The following is a 26628-nucleotide window of genomic DNA, read 5'->3' as shown; positions in this document are numbered from 1 at the left end:
GGACTGAGCAGGATTTAACAGGATTGAGTACCATAAAACTGCCCCTTTCATTAAATTATCTGCTCATATCAATTAAAAAGCCTTCACTGTAGTCAAATTAGGCATGTATCCATTCAAATCACTTTGCTTCTTACTCATATATAGCTGCAGATTGGATTTTGCTGAGTTGAAGAGAAACAAGAGACAACAGAGAATTAGCTAACTTCCCAATATACATGTTTGTAAGGAAGATAAATCATCCATGGATTCAAATGAATGTACAAGTGTAATCACACTCATACTATTCAATTGCACTTCAATGAAATTGTAAAATATACCTGAGAAATGTTCAAATCTCATGTGTATCACAGTGGCTGCATATGATACATGAGCACAATAATACTGAAACATCACAAAGCACAGCATAGGCTAGACAAGATAGCTTTCACTTGAATTTAATGAGGCAGTAGTTATAATGAAAGACAAATTAAATAACAGCTTACTGAAATTATCCATTCTGAAAAGAATATTAATGCCACAATGAGTCTCTGAGTTGCAGCTGACTGTTTGAGATGATACAGCATGCTCCACTGTTGGATTCTAAAAATGGTAGAAAAAGGCTAAAGCCATTTTATACTGTCAAATATACACCAATGGCAGAGGATAATTACTTTAATACATAGGTACCCTGTTAACTCTCAAATGGTACAGTGTTTCATTCATAGCAAGAACAAGACTGAGGCATTGAAAAGTTACAGATCCAGAGCTAAATACTTTAATCCTGTAAGTAAACTCGTTCACCTAAATGAGGACTGCTGAGATCAGGAACTCTATCAGTAGAATACAACAAAAATATATTCAAATTACTTCACAATAATGAATTGAGTGAGAATCCTAAACAAACCAGGGCTAAGATTTCCTTTTATAAGGATAAATAATATTGCATCACTAACGATGATTTTGTATTCAAAATTATTCCATGCCAGTGCAAACTCTTTGGAAGGGGAGAAATTTTTAAAGTATCCATTTTATTCTTTTATCCATACTCTGTGGGGTGTGCATATAAAAATATCTGCCAGTCAGTCTGTAGGAACTGTTGAAGCAATCCTGTGTCACCTCTGCCACATGTTCCTCTTCCCCTTGTTAAGTGATTATTAGCAATTAATTACAGCCTACTGTCATAAATCTGTTTTTTCTCTGCTCTGATCTTTTAGCATGAGCTTATGGTTTGACATGGATTAAGCAGTTCAAATGCCACCCTACAGGAATCCTAAAAAGGCAAAGCAGGGCCACTCACTACAGACTGTGACACCACTGGAGACCCAGGGATTACACAGATCTCTGTAGATCCACCATCTGATACCACTTGTTCTTTCACTGTTCAGATGAGGTGATGAGGGAACTCCTTGCTCCTACAGTTAGGTCTACAGCTTGCATCAGACAGGAGCCCAGCCAGGGCTGGTCTCCCAAGGTCATGTTGGCTGACCCATGCAGGCTGGGAGAGGATTTAGGATCACTTATCCCAGTCCCACTGTTGTTAGCCTTCTTACACACCGCTGAGAGGCAACTATCACACTCAAATCTAGCCACGTGGCCAGATGTTATATAACTGAATAAGACAATAAATATGGATACCTGTTGATTTGGGGCAGCTAGGCAGGAGTCATGGGAGTAGCTATACAAATCTTACAGTTTCAAGTATTAAGACAAATCTTGAAAATTTCCATTTTCATAATGGTAAGAAGTCTGTTCCTCCATGTCTTGAGTTACTTGCTTTTGCTTCCTCCCTTCCCTTCTCTGTACATCACTATTTTGACTGGTAGCTCCATACGTTTTCTTTGGGCTTACAAAAGTTTCATTGTTCATCTCTGTTTCTTCAGCCAGCTCATCTTGATCAATTATGCCACATTTCTCTTCACTGAGGTTTTCGGGGTCAGCCCATTCCTGCTTCTCCCCAGAAGCAAAGATAGCGTAGAATATCACGCCAGTGTAATGCACCAGGGCTGCAATCAGAAAGACGTTCTGCCATTCTTCACGGGTCTGAAAGAATGGTGCAGGTCTCATTAAGTTTCCAGTAAATAAGAAATATTACTCTCCGAATTACACCATGAATTAGCACATATTGAGGAGGGACTATGATTACTGATTTCTGATGAAGATAGAACAATTTACAAAAATCATTGTAAAGATTATTTTTTTTTTGATAACTACAGCAAATATTATAAAACTTGAGTTTCTTAGTGTTTTTTTTTTTTTCCTCACAGAGAAGTTTCTCTGTTGCATGCGAAATATTTATGGATTTGGAAATGCAAAGATTTCTGTAACAACTACATAAATATTATTGTAGATAAATATTTGCTTAGGAACCCTACCATGGGGGCAGGAATGCATTGTAAAGAAGTTTTCCAAGTCCTATAGGCATTGCACAGTTGTGTGGAGATATTGCAGAGACTCAGGCTCAGGTGGTATTAAATAATAACTGCCTACACAGAAAATTAGTTATAATTAGGGAATTAGGCCAAGGTGGTATTAAAAAAGTGCATGTTTAAGACAAACAAAAAGCAGCTGCACATGCCAATGATAGAATGGCACCCCCAGGAATCTTAGAAATGTCTTAAATTTGGTGCATTACCTAACCCTTTTCCCAGAAAACATGGAGAAATGTTACCTTGTGTTTTGTCATTGCACCAACAATGAGTGGGCACACCATTCCCGACAGCGTCCCCACGCCATTGGAGATCCCCATCAGGATGCTGGCATAACGAGGAGCTATGTCCAAGTGATTCACATTGAAGCCTACAAAAAATGACAGAAACAGCCAGCTATACAGCATTGCACTACCAGGCCAACAAGGCTTTCTACAGCCACTCTGGCTGAAGAAGACTGAAAAGGGTGGCAACCGCCCTAGTAACACCTCTGAAAATTTTGCCATATAGAAAATAAAGTTAGAGTTGGCCCTGTTTAAAGTGTCTGTACTTTCCATTTCCTCATACTGAAATGGTGAACTTGGCAAATATTTTTAATTAAAGATTCAATGCTTTACATCAGTGAAATGTCTTCTATCTCTTTATTTATGTAGTAGCATTTAAAATTAATTTCTTTTGGTGTTTTAAGTAGCAGTTTAACAGCATGATTAAAAATTAGAACATAAACCAGCAGGAAAAATAATTTCCCTTACAGTAGTGTGTCTTCTGAGCATATATTTTATTAAGAAATAAAAAAAATACTAAATATAATTTTCATTCCTTAGGTAATGAAAATTGGTCATATTAACTATGGCTGATCACAAGAAGTGACGATGAATTCCAAGAGCATAGTAATAAATAAGGTAAGAAGTAGACTACCGGGAAAATCCTGCAATAAAAGTTGATTGAGAGAAATGGCCAGCTATGCAAGAACCTCATAACTGAGCAGCAAAACCACTTCCCACCTGCAGAATCCTGAAATAACTGAAGACCAGCAGTTATTTTGCTGGTCAATTTTTCTTCAATAGATCCATGTTCTCGGCAGTCTTCTTGGAAGATCTTCAATCTTTTTAACAAAATCTTTAATCTTCATGATAAAAGGAGTTTTTTCAGTGATGCTGGCACTGATGGTGCCACAAAACAGCTTGAGACTACAAAACGTAGGTGAGAGACTCATGAAAGTGTTAGAAACAGCTTCTGGAGAACGGCTGGTTGTAGGATGCAACATAGTGAGGGCTGACATAGAAAGCAGAAACCAGGTGCTAAAGTTGTGGACAGGATTGCAACTGATATCCCTTGTGCAGCTATTGACTGCAAAGTAATTCTCTCTCTCTTTCCTTTTAGGCATACAGTTAAATAGGATGCAAAGGTGACTGACAGTGTAAAAGTATATTAGAAAATAACAGTAGAAAGCTGATGTAAACTGGAATCTAGAAAGAGCAGGTTCTTTTCAAAGCTTCATGTCCTGTGTGAAACTTGTTTCACAGACACTGAAGTAAATTAGTTCTGATATGGGAAGAAATAGCAAACACCCCATAAGTTGCCACATTTAGAGCAAACAAAATAATAGAAATTATGCCAGTAAGAACAGTGAGGACAATAACATTGCCTATATCATGAATAGTAAAAGCAAGAATAAGATTAATTCTTACCTGAAATTGCAAAGCCACTGAAACCTACTGCTAACACCAGAAAGGAAATAGCCACACCTTTTGTGTGAGAATAACCAACCACCAAAAGCAAGGTTGCTTCCATCCCAAAGCCTTCAAACAAAACACATGAGAATTAATTACATTTAAATTTCTAGTTGCCATGAAAATTCTAATAAGCACTATCCAGAATAGCAGCTTAAAATGAGAGAAAATTATTTTGTATCTTTTAGCTATTCTTGAACACACTTGAGAGCTTTGTGCATTTGTAGAAATATTTGTATATTTATTGTTTGAGAATATATTCCTCTTTTCTCTTCATTCACTGCTGTATAAATGACCCAAGAAGTTGGTAAAGTCAATTCACTGAGCCATGGAGGAAAACAATGAGAAAGTGGCTCTGTGCAAAAGCCAGAAAAATTCACAAATACACAAACATTACAGGGAAAGGAGAAAAATACTTGCCTTTGATTTCTCATGGTTGTAGTGATGTAAGATATTCTTAGTAAATGGAACAAAAGAGAATCTTACATACAACTGTGCTACCAACACAATAGAACATCCCTGAGCACCACAGGGAACATCCATTACTGGAAATTAACGTTTTCTGATATGTAACATCACAATGCTTCTCTTTTCGTTTGTTTTGATTTAGCGACACTAGTAGTATGCCCTGAAAATACAATGCATTTGATCATCCTTTCTGAAGATGCACAGCCAAGTTATGTGGTATCACTGGCTGCAGGCACTTCTGTTTCTAGAAGCCCATGCCATCTATAAATAATGCAAGCCAGCAATTGGCAGTGGGCAACTAACTACTCCACAGGCTGAAATCTTTTCTCTAATTCAATATCAACACTACATGTCACTGATTTTTCAGTTTAGTGACTGAACTGGAAACAAATTATTTTGTGCTGAGTTAAAATTATTCTGTAAATCCTTCACTTTTTACCCCCCACCCTAAACCTTTCAGCCTAAACTGGTCAGTGGGTTCTGCTGGAAATAGCAAATGGGAACATGGCCAGTTACTTCAAGAACTATCCAGCACCATGGTGCAGGGTTACCTTGTCTGTATGAGTTGGCAGGATGAAACCTATTTGATCATACTATCCTACATGCCATTCAATTATTAACCAGGCTTCTTGTCTCCTCCCTTTTTTAAAGCATGTTCATATGAGTTAGGATTTATGTCATGAGGCATCAGCTCTCCCCTTAATGGTTCAGATTAGTCACCTACAAATGCAATCTCAATTGTCTCTTGTTACAATTAAACATGGGCAAAACTATGATATTTGCATCAACTGCAGTGCATAATTGAAATGTCATATTTTCAGAATCCACTAGTACCTCCGCAGTTCATGACCTTCCTTACAGTGGTAGTGGTTAAGATGTTCCTGCTCCGTAAGAAGTCAGCTAGCTGACCTCCGATGGGCACAATGATTGTCATGACCATGTGAGGAACTGCCGACAAAAGGCCAACCTGCAATTAGACAAATGAGTGCTTAACTGTCATTTCTCCTTCAAGATTTATGGGCAAGAGAACAGGAACAATAATTTTTCTTCACCTCTTTTCCCCTGCATCACTTTATCTGATTACAGCAGATGCTCAAAACTAGGTGAGGGAAGGAATATCTCCTTGTGGCCCAGGAGGAGAAACCAGAGCAAAAGTGAGAATCTCACCTTAGAAATGCCACATAATATCCCTAGTATTAATGGTTACTCTAAAGAGGGACATGGAAGACTGTTTATATGAAATTCTATCGTAGACATCACAAAGTCCTGATACTGGAGTGTTCTATCTTGGTTTTCAACTGTGTTTATATATTTTTGTTATTCATGTTCTTAAAGACCTCCTTCCTGAGCAACAAATCAATCCCTGTTACCTGCCTCTGTGTAAAGGAAGGAAGCACATTGCATAGGGACTGAAGACCATACAGCATAAAACTTGAAATCATGATAAAATTTTACAAATTATTAAATAATCATATATGTAAAAACATGGATTTATTTTTATTAATGTAAGATTACAGCCTACAAACTGATGTTCATCTTCTTTTCATTTTCACAGAATCTCAGAATCCCAGAACAGTTGAGGTTAGAAGGAGCCTCCTCCGGCTCAAGCTGGATTGCCTAGAGAATGTTGCCGAGAAATGTGTTCAGACAACTTCTGAGTATCTCCAAGGATGGAGATTCCACAACCATTCTGGGGAACCTGCTCCAGTATACAGTCATCCTCACAGTAAAAACATGTTTCCTCATGTTCAGAAGAAACCTTCCATGTTTCAGTTTGTACCCAGGGCACTACTGAAAAGAGCCTGTTTTTGTCTTCTTTACACTCTCCCTTCTGGTGTTTGTACATGTAGATAGAACCCTGCTGAGCCCTCTCTTCTCCAGGCTAAACAGTCCCAACTCTCTCAGCCTTTTCTCATAGAAGAAATATTTCCATTCCTTCAGGGTGCTTCATTGGACTCTCTACAGGATGTCCATGTCTCTCTTGTACTGTGGAGCCCAGTACTGGACACAGTACCAGAGGTGTGTCCTCACCGGTGCTGTGTAGAGGGGAAAGATCTCCCCCTTTGCATGATGCAGCCCAGGATACCATTAGTCTTTACTGCAAGGACACACTGCTGGCTCATGTCCAGCCTGGTGTTCAGCTGGACCCCCAGTTCCTTTTCTGCTAAGCTGCTTTCCAGCTGGGCAGATCCCAACATCTACTGGTGCATGGGCTTGTTCCTCCCCAGGTGCAGGACTTTACACTGTCCCTTATTGGGCTCCATCAGGCTCCTGTCAGCCCTCTTTCCCAGCCTGCCAGGGCTCCTCTGTACGGCAGCAAAACCCTGCAGTGTATCAGCCCCTGCTCCTAGTTTTGTGTCATCTGCAAACCTGCTGAGGGTACACTCTGCTGCATCATCCAGGTCAGTAATGCAGATGTCAAATAGGATCAGACTCAGTATGACACCTGAGGCAGAGTTTGTGATTGGCGTCATCTTCTAGAATCTTTTATTTGAAACAGTAATTTAGTGGGAAGTCTGAGTTTACTTTCTGGGTGAGCAACACTGACATTTGGTTTCACACTGGTTTTAAATTAGTGAGGTTCTCTAACATTAATGAAAAGCAGCTCAGAATAAACATATGTAATTTTTCTTAACATCCCTCTTCATCTCCATGCTGTACTTGCCCATTTAGAGTGTCATTGCTACCATGCCACAACTATTGCTCCTCTTGCAGAACCTAGGCAGACAGTGCTCCCAGAATACATAAATAATGATGTTCTATGTTATCAGCCTTAAACTTCCTTGAAAAATGATTACCACATAGCAAGTATGTATGCTAAACAAAAGGGTTTTTAAAACTTTCCTGAAACAATTATTCTGCATTCCTCATTCATACTCTGAAGAGGGAGTGTAACAATTCTGATTTTAATAAAATCGTGGTGGCACAGAATATAAATCTATAAAGAATTTCATCTCCATTGCTAATGAAAAGCCACAAAAATCAAGAAGAGGATAAAAAATTACCTGGTTAAATGCTAAAGAGTGAACATAAAACAAAATGTGCATTTCTATTTACTTACTTAGTGGGTTTTAATTATATTTGGCAGCGCTAAAGCAATGATTTCCAAAAGTAACTTCTACATTCTTTCCTTTTTCTAATAATTTGATGCTTGCATACTTTTATTTCTATCAGGTCAGCAGAAGCATGTAATCTCAAGAACTGGGAATAATCTACTGTAATGATTCCAGGTATATCTGGTTCTCCTCAAACAACTAAACCATAGCACTAAGTGCCATGTCCAGTTATTTCTTGAACATCTCCAGGTATGATGCTCACCTCCTCTCTGGCAGACTATTCCAATATTTAACCACCCTTTCAGTGAAGAAATTCAACCTCAGCATCCCATGCTACATCTCCTAGGTCACTGCTTATTCTCAGGTATTTACCTTGCTTATTGCAAATCCAAAGACTTCTTCAAAGTAAGCAGGCTGGCTTATAAGGAGCAAATAGAAGGTCCAGCTTCTGCAGAAGTTTGCCACAATGATTGCATAAACTGGCATTGAAGTGAAAAATCTCTTCCAGGGAGTACTAAATTTCTAGGGAAAAATACCCACAAAATTGGGTAGACAAAAGCAAAATATAGAACAGTATCTTTTATTATCAAGCCTACTAGGTACATTGCATACAACTTACATTGCAGATCACATAAAATGCAAGTGAAATATATCTCTTGAATTACTGGCAAAAAAAATAGGTAGAGAAATTTTCTTAGAACATTTAGGATTTTTAAGGTGGATGCTGCACTACTATTGCCCCTGCTTACTGAAATTACATGACATCTTCTGGAATCCTGCTATTGGAATAATAGGATTAGTAAAAGAATCAAAGAAAACTAGAGAAAAGCTTGTGCCATTCCCTGCTTTTTGCCATGATGCAGTTTGAGTCATTCTGTTGAAAGGAGTGGGAAAAAAGAGTTGTCCAAGCTCAGATACATGCAGTAGTGCAGCAGCAAGCAGCTACCTGCTTCAACCTAATTAATTTAATTCAGAAAAAAAACGCCTGTGGCAGAGAATTTAATTTCTGTAACTTGCTTTTTGGCATTTTCAATTAGTACTTCAACACTCCATACAGCAGGAAACCTACTTCAGAGACCTACTGATGTTTTAATAGAATTCAAATCAGAAGCTGAAATCTGTAGCTGAAATCATTGCTATAGCAATACACACTGATATTCTCCATTTTTTTTGCAAAAAAAATGTTAATTGTATTCTACAGGCCACCATATGCCTGTGGTTATGAGTGCACCCATGAAGTCAGTACCAGTTTCCTCTGCAGTAAAATCACTGCACTGCAAGGAAAAACCATGACCTGGAACCAGTGTGTGTGTTTCTCCAGCCAAGACCTGATCAGCCAAATTTCAGATGCATGACCAAAAAGACAGTCTGGTATTTACACTCCTAGCAAGGCTGTTACCCAAAACATGTAGAGGAAATAACTGGAGTTACTTTTTTCCAGAATGTTCAAAACTGAAAGCTAAGACAGAACAGTTTATCAAGAAACACCTTTGTTTTTCACTACTGGCAAAAAAAATTGTAAAAGGGAATGGAAGGAAACCCATTTTGAATGGGAAAATGGGTTTTAACTCAAAGTTTCCAGGATCTCAGAGAGAGGATGCAAAGTCTTCAAGGACCTGAGCTGCTGTGAGAGTGAGCAGGGCAGAAACCCAGTCCTTAAACTATTGGATCTGCAATCATCCTTAATAGGAGTTCAAAAGGCAGCTGGATAATTTAACATCCACAATCACATTCTTATTTAGCTAAATCCATGAATATTTTTTAGAACAAGCATGACAGTTACCCAAGGGCAGGAGAACAGAATGTGTTGTTCCCCCTCCCAACGCACCCCTTCCCTCCTTAGATCAGAGAAGCTCCATAAACCAAGAGCTTAAACAGCATTCTGTGTTTTCCTGTACTCATCTGGCCCAGCTGCAAGAGTCTGATTTTGTAATTTTCGTGGAAGGAAAAGCCCCTAGTTCCACCTCTCTTATCCAGCTAACAGTATCCATCCAGTCATATGCTCATCTTCTGCAAAGTGCTCACAAATGACAAGAAAAGCCTTTTTTTACTTACACTTGCATTAGCTAGGCTGGCTCCTTCTCCTATACTTGTTTCTATATATATCCTTTCTTCATTGGATATTGTTGGATGCGCAGCAGGGCTCTCATAGGCGTGAAGCAGCCAAAACACATACCAAATAATCCCGAACATTCCTGAAGACACAGGAAAAGCAACTTGGCTTTCAAAGCTGATAAAGCTACACTTCAGTATCTCCAAGCCTTGAAGTTTGTTTCAAGTGTCAGGTAAACAAAACCTTCATAGAAATTATGCCCAGGGAAATAACAAAATATGACAACTAATTCTGTGTATATTATATGCCTGCTTGCAAAGCATTTGAGCATTTTGTCACTTTAATCACATTATGCATGAGGTAAAGAAAAGGCAGGAGGAAAGCTCTCTGTAGAACCGAGGGAAAGAAAAAAGCAGACAGGCCATAATGTGGTTGCAATCTGCATGAAGGGACTTCACCAAAAGATAGCAATGGCAAATCTTACGGTGTGTCCTGTATCTTCAGGGAAGTCAGAGAAAACCCGTTTTTAGATGCTGATGTGCAAGGCTGGTTGGAGCCACCTCTGCCATACACTGTGAGGGGAAGAATCAGCCATAAGGCCATACCCATGGGACCACTTTGTAAAGGTAGTACTGCTTTATTAAAGATGGGCAGCATGGGGTCATAACAATTTACAACCTTTTGTAACAGATAATCATCTGAAAATGAAAGCTCTCAGAATTTGCAGTAAGTAGAGAATAAGTTGCATCCATTTGCAACCTCTTCATTCATCAAAACTTTGATCCATCCTTGTTAGACAGGTTTTAGTGAATGACTGGCAGTACTGATATAGTGGCAGAAGTCCTTCATGTCAGGCAACTCACCGTAAATATAAAAGACTGACGACCATCCTATATACTGTACCAGCACACCTGCCAGGGGCATGGCCACCACTGCACCTGCGTAAGATCCTGAAGAGAAAACAGATTAGTAAAACACGTCAGCTGTGGTAGATGTGCCCAGCTTTCAGAGAAAATGATCCAGACAGGTGCCCATGAGAGCAGAACTGGAGGATTGTGTTTGTCTGATTTTTTAATGAACATGGGAGAATGGGATGGAAGTGGGGTGACAGGAAGCACTGACCCCTCATAGGTCATCAGTCTCATTTTGCAGAGTAGGGCTCTGTAGGGAAATATGATTTGCAAATCCAAGACTGATGACAAACCACTACAGAGGCATAAGCTATATCTATGCACTTGAGTGGGAAATCCCACCTGGAACTGTGATGTATGAGGTGAGTTTTGGAGAAGATTATAGACTGAGTTTCAGAAGCTTCATGGAGGAATTCTGATGACTGCAGATATGTTGGAAGGCTCTTGTCCCATGACCGCACAAACACTGGTAGCAGAGGTGTTCAAACCAACCCTGAGTCTGTGTAAACATGTTTAATTCATATCAACAGCATAAACAAATAGCTGGAATAAATAGGCAAATGTTGATGGGGAAAAAAGAGGATAAAAATGTGGTCTGTGCCAAGGTTTCTGATTGGGAAATACATAATAGTGGTGAAATGTATTTCTAAGTGTCTTCTGGAAAGAAATGAGTATTTAGCACAATCTAGGCAATAGGTATCAGTGTAAGACAGTGCCAATGGCTTTACATGTGAAGAGTGTTGCTCTGAAGTAATCTAGGAAATGAGATACTTGTGGTTTTGAGAGTAGTACATGTTTGTTAATAAAGATCTGTTAATGCTCTACTCATTAGCCAATACTTCTCTGCAATGGGTCACAGTGATCCTTCTCCCTCATCTTCATGTAACTAATTTTTCCTACAGCTTGCCTACAGAAAAGCCCTAGGCCAGAATGTAGAAATAAGAACCAGGAACCTGCTTAACCTGGATTTTCCTAATTTTTCCATTGCTCCTATACACCTTTCAAGTGCAAGGATCAGTGATTTGTAGTCACTAAAACAGGTGTCAAGCTGAAGGATGGAGCTTTCTCTAAGATCCTATCCTAGGAATTGCAAGAAGGGAACACTGAGCGTGGAGACACTTTTTTTTGGACCTTTTCTTCTGAAGGAAGTGAAAACAACTAAATAATTAAAACATGAAGCCATCTGTAGTAAAAATAAATTTCCCAAAATATACAAACATGGGGCTTTTTCCAGTTGCTTCACTCTTTTTATCTTTTATCTTCTTGTTTAGTGCTGTACTCTACCCAGCCATACAACTCTACTACTAATGGACAGAATTTTTTTCCTGTCACTTTTACATTTTTACTGAACATTTTCTCCTGCAGACATTCATCTTTAGCTGTCAGCACTGGAAAAGGACACAGAGAAGAGAGCAAAGTCCATGTCTCACTGATCATAACTCAAAACAGAATGAAGCAGAACAGCTACTGGCAAGAAGTTACATCACCTCCGCTGCAGTATATCAAGCAGCCAGCCTAAAGTAGTGAAGTCCTTTTCAGATAATTTTAAAGTATGTGCTTGTTTAGGAGCATCCATTGAGTATTTATAATAAATTGAATTCCTAAGGATGAAGCAAATGAAAAAATACAATATCATTTCTCTCATGCAAATCACTAGACTCATTTTAGTTTAGTATGAGAAGTATTTTGAGTGTTGGCTTTAAATGATAGAATGATGACATATTAAACAAAAAATGACTCACAAGTTCCTAAGCTTAGGGTACAGGCTGATTGTACCAAAGGGCAGAGGGTTTGTGCATCGCCTTCAAATAATGAAATCAATAAAACAAATCTAATAGGGATAGGTGCTTACATACACCATATAAGCCCATCAACTCACCACAGAATGAAGTGGTAGCCAACCTGCTTCTCTCCAGTGGTGGGGCCCACTTACTCCACATCCCGTGGCAGGCTGGGTACGTGACGCCCTGGCAGACATTTCACACATCACATGATTTGCTTTCACTGCATTCCACTGCTGATACTATCCCTAGTGCCTAGCTGTTTGTCACCATGGAATGATATAGGAAGGGTTAGGTAAATCTGGAAGAACTCAATTGTTTGAGTATGAAGATGTCAAGCTAACCTGAATTACCTATTACTTGAATAGTAATATGTTCTGAAGTAAAAAACTGTTTAGTATACACAGTTGATGGCACAAGAAAACTAAATTAACTCAAATTTCAGTACCAGAAATATACATTTTTCTTTATTTTAATTAAACGTTGAAATATAAATCAGCAAGGTTAGAAAGTTATCACGTCAAAATGAGTAGTAAGTAAAACCATATATAGATCAGAAACCCTGATCGAAAGAGATCTTACAGCTTCTAGAACCAAATCTCAAAATCAAACTGTTTGAAAGGACCAAAACAGTGTGTGCTCCTACCTCCACCAAACCTTGAAGAATCCGTACAAACATCACACAGCCATAATGTACCCTTGCTGCAGAGGGGATGATCATGTTCAGTGTAGATGTTAGAAAGATAGCTGCTCCAAATACCCTATGGAGAAAAGTAGCATGGAAGGGAATACAATTATTAGCTGTTCTTTAGAAGTGTTTTCATGTTCCATTTCAAAATATTTATAAACTTATTTTTAAATATTTTTGTTTACATTTTTTTAGTACGTATTTAAATTGTTTGCATTTCAGTCTCTGAAAAGTTGCTCACAGGAAATATATGTCACTTCATTTTTGTGTCTGGTCTTATTCACAGTAGGATTCATGATTGCATTATAGCATGAAAAATTTACAGTCAAAGAGCAACACTGATTTATCTAAATTCTCTACACCTACTGACAAAAGCAACAGCCCATGCCTAGACAGCTCATCATCTGAGTGACAAGAAAGCACTAAACAGATGAGCACAAAAGCAAAGAAGCTGAGTAGGCTAGCAGAGAGAAGTGACAAAGGAACTGATTTATATAGAAAACAGTCTGAAAATATGAATTGGAATACAAAGCCCACCGTCATATCTTGACATTTAGGAGACTGCTTTAAAAGTCAAATAAACATTTAACTGAGAAATAAGTACTACTTATCTCTCTGTTGTGCTCCCTGAAGAAAAGACTTCTGCCTTTTGCTTTCTTACCACTAACAGAAATATCAGGTCTGTTATCATAACACTATTGACTCAGGGAACTACAGCAAACTATGTGAATTAATAACCATGTGAAAAAAGAAACCGTAACAAAGAGAACACTTCTAATTATCCAAACAGCTATCTCTAAAGACCGAGTTTCCAATCTCTGCTACTTCTTTTAATGCCAACTCTTAATATGCCTAGGTTGTAAATGCATAATTTATACTGAGTTAGAACCAATCACTCTTCTGCTACTGTTTAAAGGGTTGAGTATTGTTTCCACAGAAGTAGCATCATTTCATCAATTCACTGCCATTTATCCCAAAGAAATTTGTCTCCACTTTGACACAAAGTATTCCAGGTGTTTCCAATTCACATTTTCTTCTGTCCTCCCTACCATGATCCATGGGCAGCTGCCACTTTTGGTTCAAAACAGAGTTCTTCAGCTACAGACTCCTTTGCCCTGCAGGGTGCTCTTACTGGAAACTGATATCAACAGATGCCTCATGTTTCATGCATCCACCAAACAATGCTGAAATCACGTTCAGATGTGTGTTTGAGGATAAGCAACAAGTTAAAAGGATGGTATCTGTAAATTGTTGATGAACTTTTGGTAGAATGCATATCTACATCAATTTGGATGAATGTATTGAGTAAATTATGTAGTGTTAGAGGGTTTGGGTGCAAATCCATAAAGCGCTCAGTATTTTCAGCCATTATGAGACCCATTTGAATCCCACACTATTACAGGTAATTATGTGCATTAGAGAAGTCCCTAGGGTGGGTCATCCATACATATCTTCAAGGTTGCACAATTTACAAGTGGCAAAGGAGTCTTTGCCTAAATCTGTAAGGTCAGTAATAGCACAGATTCTCATTTCCAGAGTCCAGCTGGGACAAAAGAAAGTTTTTCCTCTTTCTAGGCCTGGTAAGTTCACTGGCCACAGAACCCCTGTTTTCCTGCCCTGTGTCTTAGCAAATAACCGCTCTGAAACCAAAACTTGGCACTACTGGTGAACTGAAATTTGTTGTGTAAACAATGAATAAAGGAAAAACATAGACTTAGTGAATCCTGTTACTGCAAATAGAAATTCTCTTTGAGCTCAGCTCTTGAGATATTTTTGTTCCTCAGCAAATTCTACTCCTAAACCCAGTTTCGATGGGAAAATTCATAATGTGATGATGTGATGTTGTAGTATAGCATTAGATTCAGTTGAAAACTCTCTCAGGGATAAATGCAGAGCTTTCTGTGCTTGCGCACAGCCTGTACTTAAGGAAACACTGCTGACAGAACACATCAATTACAGTGTAAACATGGTTGGTTTTACTGCTTGCAAGTAAATTAAGAAACAAAAGCTAAACTAATAACATGCTGAATTATTCAGCCAACAGTGTGCACATCTGGGTTTTGGAGCCCTTCTGCTGCAAAAGCTGGTGGCAAGACTAGAAAGGCTGGAGAAGTGATTAAGCTTAGCTAATTTGTTTGGCTTACTTGGCAGATGGAAAACTATTCTGCCTAGGCACTGTCATGTGGTAGAAAATGAATAATTGAGGATGCGAACAGTGCTGAAGAAGCAGTGCAAACCAAACTCTGAGTAACTTTTGTTTATGGACAGAAAAGAGTGGGACTGAACAGCCTGGGCAATTCTGTGGGATGACTCTGCTCTGGAGAAATTTCCACAAGGGCATATGGGTGAGAAGACCATCCAGGCAGTCCTGTAACCCCTGTAATTCTTTGCAGAATGCAAAAAGCAAAGTACTTTGACTTGGGGCAAAGTACAGCATATGACTGGTCTTAAAGACCTTTTCCAATTCTGACATTATTTGTAGATAAGTCACATCTTGTTTGCAGAGAATGAAGTTAGTGCAAGCCATCTTTATATTTTTATTTTTAATCTGTAGATCCCAAATACCCTTAATATGCACATCTCATGATTTCATCACAACAGCTGTCTTCAGAAAATGTCCCTCTCCTGTGATCAAGTTCAACGTTCTGAAGACCTTTTGAAGTAAAGCCCAAAACGAAAGTTAATATTGACAAAGTTAGCTACTTTTCTTTTTCACATTTTCAAAAGCAGTTGAATTTTGAATAACCTAATAAAAATTGGCTGACAAACACATTGATCATTAAAGAAAAAATCTGTACAGATTCTCAGACTTCACCAAGCAGAAATCAGGAGGCTCTATTAGAAGTTCTATGCAATCCTAATTACAGCCAATACTGTATCCAGCCATGGCAAGGATATTTGTGTGAATGAGGATAGATTTGTGACTTCAGATTATTCTGTAATTTCTTTAAGCCCAGTTTCAGTCCACAGGGAATTTTTTAAAGAGGAAGACCAAACACTGCTGGAAAACTACTAACACTGCTGTCTGGTGTTAAATTGAGCTAAAAAACACTAAGTTAACTTCATAAAGATAAATGCTTCAACCATTGTTGGAAGCATTAAGTGTGATTTTCCTTGAACTCTCCAGAAAGCATTATTGTTTAGAGAAGAAATGTGTAAGTATTTGAGATGAACAAGTTAAATTGAAAGAATCAGCCATAGACTTATAATGGAAGTCTTGTCCTCTGAAATAATTTTTGATTTTACACAAAAATACTGAATGTTCAGCTTCAGAAGTGAATTCCTGAAACACATTAATTTACTATTTTAGTATTCTCATTTACACAGTGTAGAACAGTTGTCAGACTCTAAAGCTTACTTGGTTTACTTGTTTTCTTACCTGTTAGCAGCCAATTTGTTTGAGATGAACCCTCCTGGAATTTGTGTGACAATGTAACCCCAGAAAAAAGAGCCATGAATGAGTCCCACAGTCTCTGGATCCCAGTTGAATTGGGCTGTCTGTAAAGGAAATGGGACATGTACTGTAAGATACAGCACACTCATTCCAAGGTAACTATTGCTTAGAAGTCACACAGAAGTCACCCTGTGCTCCTATTTGCACTCGATGCTCAGGGTTGCTGAGTTTGAAAGCCTCCAGTTAAGGCAAAAGGGTGTTCAGCTTCCCTGTGAGATTACTGCTTTTGTTCTTAGAAGCAGCAAAGGTTTCAGCCACAAACTCGCTAATGCTGGACCTTCAGCTTTGTCACTTGCCACTGCTTCCCCCTGGGTTCCCTAAACTTGAAGCCTTTACTTTCAAGACTGCTTAGAGTTATAAGAAGGACCTGATACCTTTCAATGAACATATCCATCTTCCCAAGATTATCAAGGTTGTTTAAGTCATTTGAGTGGATTTGCTTCCTGGTCACATTTGTTCATGGTTCTCCTTGTCAGGGCTGAACTCTGATCATCTACTGTCAGTGTTAAATGGCATGGTAGTAGAAAAGAGTTGGGGGCAAGGAGAGCATCTGAACACAAAGCAATCTCAAAATAAAACCAAGTAACACTAGCCAGTGACTAGTTTATCTTTTGTGAGAAGTGATGCCAGGTGTAGGGCTGCATTTGGATACAGGACAGCCATAGATGGTCATAGGTGGCTCCTACTCAAAAATGCCTGCAGCCAAGCGAAATGCTTTTACCATGCATCTCATCTTTGAATATCAAGCAGTTTCAGTCTTCCTGAACAAGGATTTTTCAATTTTCTGATGACATTTTTTGACATACCTTGTTCAGAAGAGGGATAGTCAGTGCCCAGGGCAAAACAACAAGAACATAAAGCAAAGAGAGGGTGCCCTTTCTGCCCTCCATTCTGGGCCTGAATCAGTATAAACACAATTGTAAGGTCAATGTTAACTTTTGCTCCATGAGCCCTCAGCTCTGAAGAACTCTTTTGGAGCAATAAGAAACCACTATGTTGTGCTTTATTATTGTTTTCATGCTAATCGCATGTCTGGGAAAGGTGGCTAAGCATTCTGTGAGGAAGCAGCACAGATATCTTTTAAATTCAAAATTAAAACTGTTGCTAAAATACCACAGAGAATTGACAACTGTAGTGATAAGCCTCAACATCTCTTTTTTCGATCTTACCTTCTGCATGTTAAAAGAAAAAGAGTTTTTCCCACTACATTGATGTTTTTGCTCACAAAGAAGCAAACTGAGAAACAGCTTGCTGTTTGACCTATAGCAAGATGGCATTAATTAGCCAGACATGTTTACAGAAGGCTAAAGGGTTTCCCTTCCCATCAATATGCATTTTGATGTGTCCCACTTTCCTGTGCTGAAGCACTTCTGTTTCAACATCTAATTTTCTACTAGTGATTTACAGCTGAGTTTCTAGGTAATGTTAATTTCTGAAGACAGAAACACCGTGAGATATAGAAGAAGGTTCCTTCTGATTCAGGAGGTGCTCATGCCCAAACACTATTAATTTAGATTTGTGGAAGGAATTTACTCCCATTTTCTGAAATTACCTCTTTCAGTTTCCCAACCTGTGCAGGCAAATACCTTCTCTTGCTTAAGTACAGAACCTGGAAGTCCCAGCAGGACAATGGGGAGCAGGATTAGACTGAATAAATACAAATTCAGAAGGAAGTCTAAGCATAGCTCCTGTGGTCATGAGTCATAGAGACAACAATACTTTTAACAGTGGAAATTTATGATAGACATTTTCTGCACTCTTCTTTACCAAAAGTTAAAATATCTATGAGAAAAATTGAAGAATATTTGCACAGTATTTCACTCAAGAGTCAAGATTCCTGTGAATTTGTTAGGACAAAAACATTCAAAATATATCCAAAAATAAGTCAACAAGAAGAGGGAATGTGGAGATTCAAGTTCATGAAATCCATAAAGGGGCACCTGATATCACAGCCAAATACCAAGGGAGGATGGGCAACACTAGGTATGGGTTGAACCTGCTTGGGTGCATTGATAAAGCTGTGTAGGATCTGTTGTAGACCACATGCTATCCACTGCAAATTTGAAAATAGCTTGGCACCTAGCTCTTAATAGCTCCAGACAACAATCCACATTGTCAAAAGCCTGACGTCTTATTGCCAATGACTGCTTTAAGATCTTAAAAACTATGCACTGATACAAATGTAGTGGCTGCATCCCTACCTAAAATAATTGAAAATTCCTTCTGCAGCAGCATCAGAGCACATCTCCCTGAGAGAGAGTAAAAACCAAAAGCTTCTGCTACCACAGCAAAATCTGTCTACAACTGACAGATCAGGGACCTGGGAGACATGAAAACTAATTCAGTTCTCATTTCTGGTACTTATATCCTCTCTATGACACTGCAAATCCTCCAATCTTGAAGATTTTTAATGTCACTTCATCACATAAATAGGACTTAAGTGCCTGCACATCGATGTGCATCAAGACTGATGTGCCTCCCTCCTGTTTTTTTTAATCTGTGTATACCCAGGACATTGCTATGAGGCATTTGGGTGATCTGCTCAGAGGAGTGAAAGGAAGCTACTTTCTCACCTGCAGCTCTGGCTTTCCATCGACATAGACAGTGTTGTTGTTGACCATCTCCACGATGGCCACGCCCAGGTTGCACCTGATGCCGAAGGAGATGCAGAAGCCCAGGCCGCTCATGATGGCGATGATGTAGCGCTTGGGCAGGCCGCAGCAGCGGCACTCGCACTGCGCCGGCCGGCGGCCGCTCGCCGCCACGGGCCGCCCCTCCGCCGTCAGCTCCAGGGGCTCCTCCTCCACATTGGTGCCATCGATCTTCCTACACAGATAAAGAAAGAAAAAAATGGTGGTGCCCTGTTGTCTCAGTAAAATTTGCGGAAACGTGGGTGGACAGTTCCATGCTCCGGTCACCTGCTGACTCCCGTTGTGAAGTGTTTGCCTGCTGGTAGTGAGGTGAGTTAATGCTGGACAGGCTGCGAAAGGTTAGCAGAGACTACACTTTTCCCTGAATAACTTCCGAAGTTTGCACTTCTGAGCCACCTAGCCAGAGAGCCGGCTGCAAAAACGTTCACAGGCTATTCATGAGCGTAACTATGAGATCTAACTGGAGGTCTGTTGTGATAAATTCCATTGATTCTTAGGAAAATTTACATAAAATTAAATTAACCATAATTTCTAACTAGATGTACTAAGCAGAGCTGCCAGTAGTTTTCAAGAAAAAGGGAAAATACAACACAAAGCATGATTTCACCGAGCCCCAAACTCCCTGGAATTTGTTTTCTCTTGTGAGACAAAAATCAGGACTGTACAGCAGAAGAGCAATTTCTCTGGCATCAGATCCCCCATTAAAGATGCAAAAGAGACAGGCCCAGACTTTCTCTGCCTGGAAGCATTTGAAGTCACGTTTCCTCATCTCTGAAATATCCTGCCACTACAAGGACTCCATTTGCTCTAAAGTAAACCCCTGCAACTCCTATTGTGGAACGTGTTGCCCTTTGTGTAAAATACTTACTATGAAATGAGATCTGAAGGCAGACAGAGGCTTTCTGGGCAGTAGATTCCCCATTCCTCAGCAGTGGAGGCTGAAAAGGCTTTGCCTGGGATCAAATCTGGTGTAGCAACTGCAGTGCAGTTGGGAAGAACTGGGCGGGAAGGTGCCAGGGATGGGGCCTGAATGGGAGCAAACGGCACCCAGTCATACGAGCGTGTGAGAGGTTGCTCATCAGCTACCAACTAAAACAGGAGTGCTGCTCAGGCTTTGCATATCCAGCCTTTCCTTTTCCTGCAGGCAATCTAGCTGAGATATTCAAATTAAACAAAATGGCACTTCCATGCAATCTGGACTTGCATGACAATGCAATTAAAATTTAATTTGGTCTCTCAGTCTGGCTATTAACATTGTGCTGCAGGACCAGGCCAAGTCTATGGTAGGAAAGGTGAGGTAAGAAAGAACTAGACACACCCAACCAGACCAGAGCTAGGTAATTCCTTTTCTAACATTATCTTTCCAGGCCTATTTCAAAATGCAGATTATGGTTTTTCTGGCATGATGAAATATTTTAGGACACAGCTAACTGTGAATACATGACTAACCCACTGAACACTAACCATGAGCCTTTACTAAGAGAGGCCTTGACCAGCAGCTTTTCAGTTTTGGCATCACTCTGAAATGCTGAGCTCAGGATCCAGCTCTTTTTGTGCCTGTCATGGAATACTGTGAAAATATGAACAGCTAATTAATCTAAAGGAAGCCTGGATTTTCATGTAAAATGATGAAATTATTTCATTAATTCTTTTCTGATAAGAAATAGCTTATTTCCTTCTTTCACACATCTGTCTGAGCATATTTGAAATCTAATGTACGTATTTGAAACCTCAGTTTTCAGTATGAAAATCAACTGCAAACAAAAGCTGACAGAGCATACATGTATGGGCTACATCTGACTAGGCTGGGATTTTTAGGACAGTGTTGATTTAATCACAGCTTTCCCCAGTTGCTGTAAGTCTAATGTACTACCCATAATCTAACAGAGTGTACTCTACACTGGACAGTTTGCAGATATAGGTGGTAAGTATGCCTTCTTGTGCACTTAAATATATCTTTCCAATGTAAAGTTCCACTTAAAAATCTCATCATTTTTAGGGTCCAGAAATAACTGGAGCATTATTTCTGATATTATTCCTTTTTACATCACAATATAAACCCATTATTTCAGCCATAGTCTTAGCCAAAAGAAAATAAGCATGCTACAGCTCACGTTTTCAAGAAACACTAGAATCACAGTGTTTTGGACCAGAAGGGAACTCCTGGGGTTATTTTATTTAATTCCTTTATCAAACCACTGCTCACTGCAAAGTTAGGTACTTAGCTCATTGTCAGACTGTAGCAAAGACTTTCCATTCAAGCAAGGTAACACAGAAAACGTGATCTTACTGTGGTGTTATTGGGGGTGATTGAGATCTTATGATTCACTTGCAGGGAAACAGCATTTTTTAGTGAAATGGGAGTACAGAGACTAATTCAGTCAGGCATTTTAAAAAGAAGACACTGTATATTTCATGCTCTTTATGTTAATAGAGGTAGGTGTAAGCAGAATGAGACACCAAAAGTAAAGACCTCAGGAAGCGAAAAAACAATTGAATAATTATTTTTTAGAACAGTTATCATCTCCAAAGTGTTCTTAACAAAAGAAAAGAAATAAATTGTCTTAAAATTAATAATATGTCTTCCTCTAACAGAATATAAGATATTGATGGAATTAAATCAATTAACAATTTTTCAAATGTTTTTATATAACCTTTACCAGGCTCTATTTATAAGAGAGATATTAGACTTTAGTGGGTCAATCATTTTGGGCAGCTGGCAAAGATTAGACACTTCATGCAAAGCCAAAACATCTGGACATTTTCAGCTAGCTGTCAATTCAGATAGGCATGAAAACATCCTTCTGCTCCAAATTCAGTGCTAAAAATGGTGATCTAAGACTAGAACTATGGACCAATATTGTCTCTGCAAAGAAATTAATTATTCTGCCATTGTACTGACTAAGTAAAAGAAGCAAGTTGAGGACTGATCCATCACCCCAAATCCGCACAGTTTATTTCCTACCCCCGGAGATTAATTTCAATACCTCTATACCTCAATGCCTCTATATATTTTGGAGAAAACTATTTTTTAGTAGCAGTCCAAACACATAGGTATTAGAGCAGTCCGGACATTCACACAGCCAGTGTCTGCACTGACTTTATTGTTTTATTTTATTGAATAGGTACATAATGAAGATATGGCAACTCCATGAAACCATGTGAAATTTATCTTTCAATTGATCCACACATTTTCATAGTGTCAGTGAAAAATTTTACTAGTTGTAGATGATGACTTAAAAAAAAAAGCTTCAGGGCCAGTGCTCTCCTCTAATCATCAGCTTCATGCAGGAGATGCAGGCATGCATTTTCCTGCACAGGAAATGTTCACCCCTTAGATCTGTTTTTCCTTTTTACAGCAAACGTACGACACTTGGCAAGTAAAAAGAGCTGTTATTTGAATCTGCATCCATATTCTCCGCCTAAATGTTATAATAACTTTATGCAAAATTTTTCTTTTTCATTCAATGCCTACTCTGGCATATACAAAATTTTGAGAGAATCAAAGAAATTTTAAAAATCCCTATCAGTAATAAATAAATATATGTGCCCTAGAGCACATATACATTCAGCACTCTGTATTTAAGGAGGTTTTAGCAAAGGAATTATTTCTTTCTTTAAATGATAAATTAGGTGTACTAGAATTTAATTTTGTTTCATAAAAACCTCATTGATTCTACAGTAACAGACAAATGTTAATATGTGTTGTGTTTTAACATGGATTTCACCAGATGTGGCAGTCTTTCTCTGGCAGCTGGAGCACAATCATACACAATGTTCAAAGCTCACACCTACAAATCCAGTAACTACAATGATCCCTGCGTAACTTCAGAAACCTATGCAGTAATTATAAAAAATATCATAATCCATAAGCAGATACAATCTCCTAAGATCTTATTAATTCTTCAGGTATTTGTCCAGGTGATAATTTTCCATAACAAATCCTGTATTTGATGCATCTCTACCAAATCCCAGCACAAATATCCAAACTCTCTTGAGCTACTCAGGGCATGGGACTTCTCTTGAGACCTCTCATGGTATTTCCATGGAACCTGCAACAAGTCTCAGACACCAAGGGACTGCACATTCTAGGTGCTGCATTCCTGGGCTGCAGGGCAGTCTCTCCTCAGTTGTGGAGCACTGAAGGGATGCACTGGGGTGCTCCAGTGCAGTGCTGTGTGAGTGCACTGTGCCCTTGCACTAACACTGCTACAAAGGCACAGCTCATACATCAGCTGGGTCTGGGCACCCCACGCTGTGTTCACAGCACTGCACCATCTGGGAGACACTAAGCTCTCCCTGCTTGTGTGCAAAGGGAAAATCTGAGAGGAATAACTCCATGATCCAGCACAGTCAGAGCAGCCCTGTCCAATGCAAGCCTCTATCACCCAGCTTCAAGACGCAGTTTTCGGCAATTTAGGCTAATTCACCAAGGGACAGCTACAGCAGCCAGAACTACATCTATCAGGGCTGCACTTCATAGAGCAGCCAAGAGGCATGGCCCATATGTCTTTTTACATTATAAGAGGCAATACTGGGCTGTAAACCCACTTAGACACTTCCCACTTCCATCAGGAAGCCCACAGTGCCGTTAGCTGGTCCAGGACTCCTGAAATCCTTAGAGTAGGCAGAGCCTGAGATCTTACTTCAGTCTCTGATTTTTTCCTTGACTGCAGTAAGTTCACAGAAGGACCAAAGTGTTTGTGTGTGTCAGGAAGATTTACACGAATTTTTTCTTTTCTGAGAACATAAGGATGACAGAGCCACAACTCTGATATTCATTCACCCAAGACTTGAATTCTCTATTTTTTTACTGCCCAACTGTATAAAATTAATCAAGAAAAAACCACTTTCGCATTAAAAAATTTTATACAAAGCATTTACAACATTTTCTGAAACATCTTCTAAGATCTCACAAATTAAACAGCTGCCAATAGCCTAAAGAAAGGATGGCTCTTGGGTGTCTCGGCTAAGTCTCCCCTAAGCCTCTCTTCCAGGACCCAGACACCCTGAAGGCACCTCCTGTGAGCAGACTCTTATTATGCAGCACCCAACAAATAGGCACACCTGTGGAGGCAGTAAGTTGCTTTATGATGCTTGTGCTTTTGCACATGAGATGGATTGTGGACAATTGCTATGCAGCAGCTGCTCTTGCCAGGCATCAGCTTCTAAGTCTGCTCTCCTGTTTGCAAGACAGAGGAAATGTGGAAGGAAGGCATAGACTAGTCATATTTACGAAACCTAAAAGGAATTTTTCTACCTACTTTGCTAGTTTTGACATCAACACACCAGAGTCAGTGAAATCACACTTAGAAGTCTAATCAAGGATGTACATTATGATAATTCATCAAATTATGATGAATATTAGAAGAGAAACCAAATTCTTTGCTTATTTTCCCCACATTAAGACAATTAGATTGGATGAAGAGCAGAGTCAAGGTTATAGTGGTATATAGGTATATGTACCACCATATAAAAACACTAGTGTATGCTCTCATTTGTAGACTAAACTGTAGAGAATTAAGTTCATATTAAAAACTTGTGTTTTTCATTTATTTATGGAAACTTTCAAACATGACTGCGCATTTCCTACACGACTGCTTAAGTTGCAGCAATTCTTACTTAGATCTGACTGCAGACTTTGTAAAAAGATTTTATAGTTTGGATCATTTCCTCTGCTGATTGGTACATCTAAGGAAGGCTCTGAGATACCTATGTTTAAAACAGAAAATAATTAAGTTCAGCAAACTTTCTTGCATCTTAAGTGATATTTGGGTTAATTTGATTCAGGAACATTGTTGCTGAAGTTGGTTGCCTGTACTATCAACTGTGTAGGAACCAGCATGACATCTTTAACACATGGCTACAAGAGGAGAGCAATCTGGATAATCTAAAGTGAGCCCAATGTACTGCCACATCACATATTCACCAGATACAAACCTTACAGGTATTTGGTCAAATGGGCCAGCAGAGCCCACAGCAAAGAGGATTTATCATTGAACAAATGACTTGAATCAATGTTCAAAAAGATAAACAGATTTCCTGGAATTACTGTAGAGTATTTTAAAAGTTTATAAAAGCAAAACATCAGGTTTCATCTGTAACACTTTAAATTAAAAAAGTTAAGTAGAAACTGCGTAGAACAGAGATACTTTGTTCACATGATAAAGAAATAGAATAACGGCAGTATGATATATGTAAAATCTTACACATTTTCTTGTGATCAAAGGCTTGTTTAGATATACCAAGAACTATTTCTTGGCTCAAAACAGCAATCCCAATAGAAGGCAAAGGGCTGGATATAAAAGCAAATACAATTCAGTCACTAGAAACACTTTCGGTTAAAATGTTGGTCTGATCCACACAAAGATTTAAAATACAACATCAAGAATGGCATCAAAATGCCACTAACCCCTCTGGCTCTCAGCTACTGATTACACAAATAAGTGATGTCAGTAGCCATTACTAACAGAAATAATCTCCTCTTTAAATGAGAAATATGTTCCCTTTGTGAAACTGGTCATTTGTTACATCAGATTTTAATTTCTCTAAAAATCCTCCATTTCTTGGTTCATAAAACCACCAGGTTAAGATGAAAATCTTTAATCTGTTTTCTGCTTTTGCTAGCAAACAGCTGCTTCTCTTTATTCTCTCTCTAATTTGCTAGTGTCAGTAAACTCACACATAAACATCTTTATTCAATACATTTTCACTTTCTGATTTGGAACAAGTTTTAAAACATCCCAAACCTGTATTTAGGAACATTAAGTCTAATTTCAAAAGTGGCATTATTGGGAGTGTTAATTCCCATTAAATTATTGCTTTTCTCATGCAAGCTAAACCACAGAATTAGTCATATTTAATTATTTAAAAGTTCTTTTAATTAAACACTTTTCCAAGCTCCTTTAAATATTAGAACATTATTACATAATTTATTTTCACCTTTTTTTGTTTAATATAAATATTCTATAATGTACAGTCATATGCTGTTGTAACTGCTCCTTTTACATCTTCTGTCTTACAGCAAGCTATCTCACTCTCTGTATTTGGATATTAATTTTGCAACTCTATATTCTGTTTTATGTTTATGCATTTTTTTTTCCTACACTGCATTTCTCGTAATAATTTGAATCAATGGACCTGTCTGGGAATTTTCTGTTGGGTTTTACCTTCTCAGATTCCCCAGCGAGTCACTAATGGTGTTCTTCACCTCTTCCTTTCCTGGGTTAAAAAATCTTTCTTTCAGTGAACCAAGCGCCTTGAAAGGCATTTTGTCTTTCTTCTTCAGTAAATCCCTTATGTTAAGGAGCATTCACTTCTGCTGTCATATTTCCCAGTGTCAGAGTCAAAGCCTCCACCAGTCCTCGGTGACCTCTGCAACAACAACCAGTTGCTCAAGACAGGAGCAGGTAAAAAAAAAAAAAAAAA

The 26628-nt window shown here is 38.8% G+C and overlaps 1 protein-coding gene across 2 annotated transcripts; it reads right to left on the bottom strand.

Moving 5' to 3' along the window:
• Positions 1-416: 416 nt before the first annotated feature.
• SLC17A8 (solute carrier family 17 member 8) lies at positions 417-26628 on the bottom strand. 2 transcript variants are annotated; one of them, XM_066318493.1, is made up of 12 exons: positions 26370-26628; positions 19123-19375; positions 16475-16593; positions 13054-13168; positions 12506-12593; positions 10579-10665; positions 9718-9857; positions 8035-8184; positions 5441-5573; positions 4097-4207; positions 2648-2775; positions 417-2019 (listed from the first exon to the last, which is right to left on the bottom strand). In XM_066318493.1, the coding sequence occupies exons 1-12, from the start codon at positions 26510-26512 to the stop codon at positions 1681-1683; spliced, it is 1806 nt and encodes a 601-aa protein (XP_066174590.1). In that variant the 5' UTR covers positions 26513-26628; the 3' UTR covers positions 417-1680. The 2 variants fall into 2 exon arrangements, with proteins under 2 accessions (XP_066174590.1, XP_066174591.1); XM_066318494.1 differs by lacking the exon at positions 8035-8184.

Source organism: Sylvia atricapilla, chromosome 5 (assembly GCF_009819655.1).
Source record: "Sylvia atricapilla isolate bSylAtr1 chromosome 5, bSylAtr1.pri, whole genome shotgun sequence".
NCBI classification, from domain to species: Eukaryota; Metazoa; Chordata; class Aves; order Passeriformes; family Sylviidae; genus Sylvia; species Sylvia atricapilla.
The sequence above is the reverse complement of the archived record's forward strand: the minus strand, read 5'-3'. Positions and strand labels throughout refer to the sequence as shown.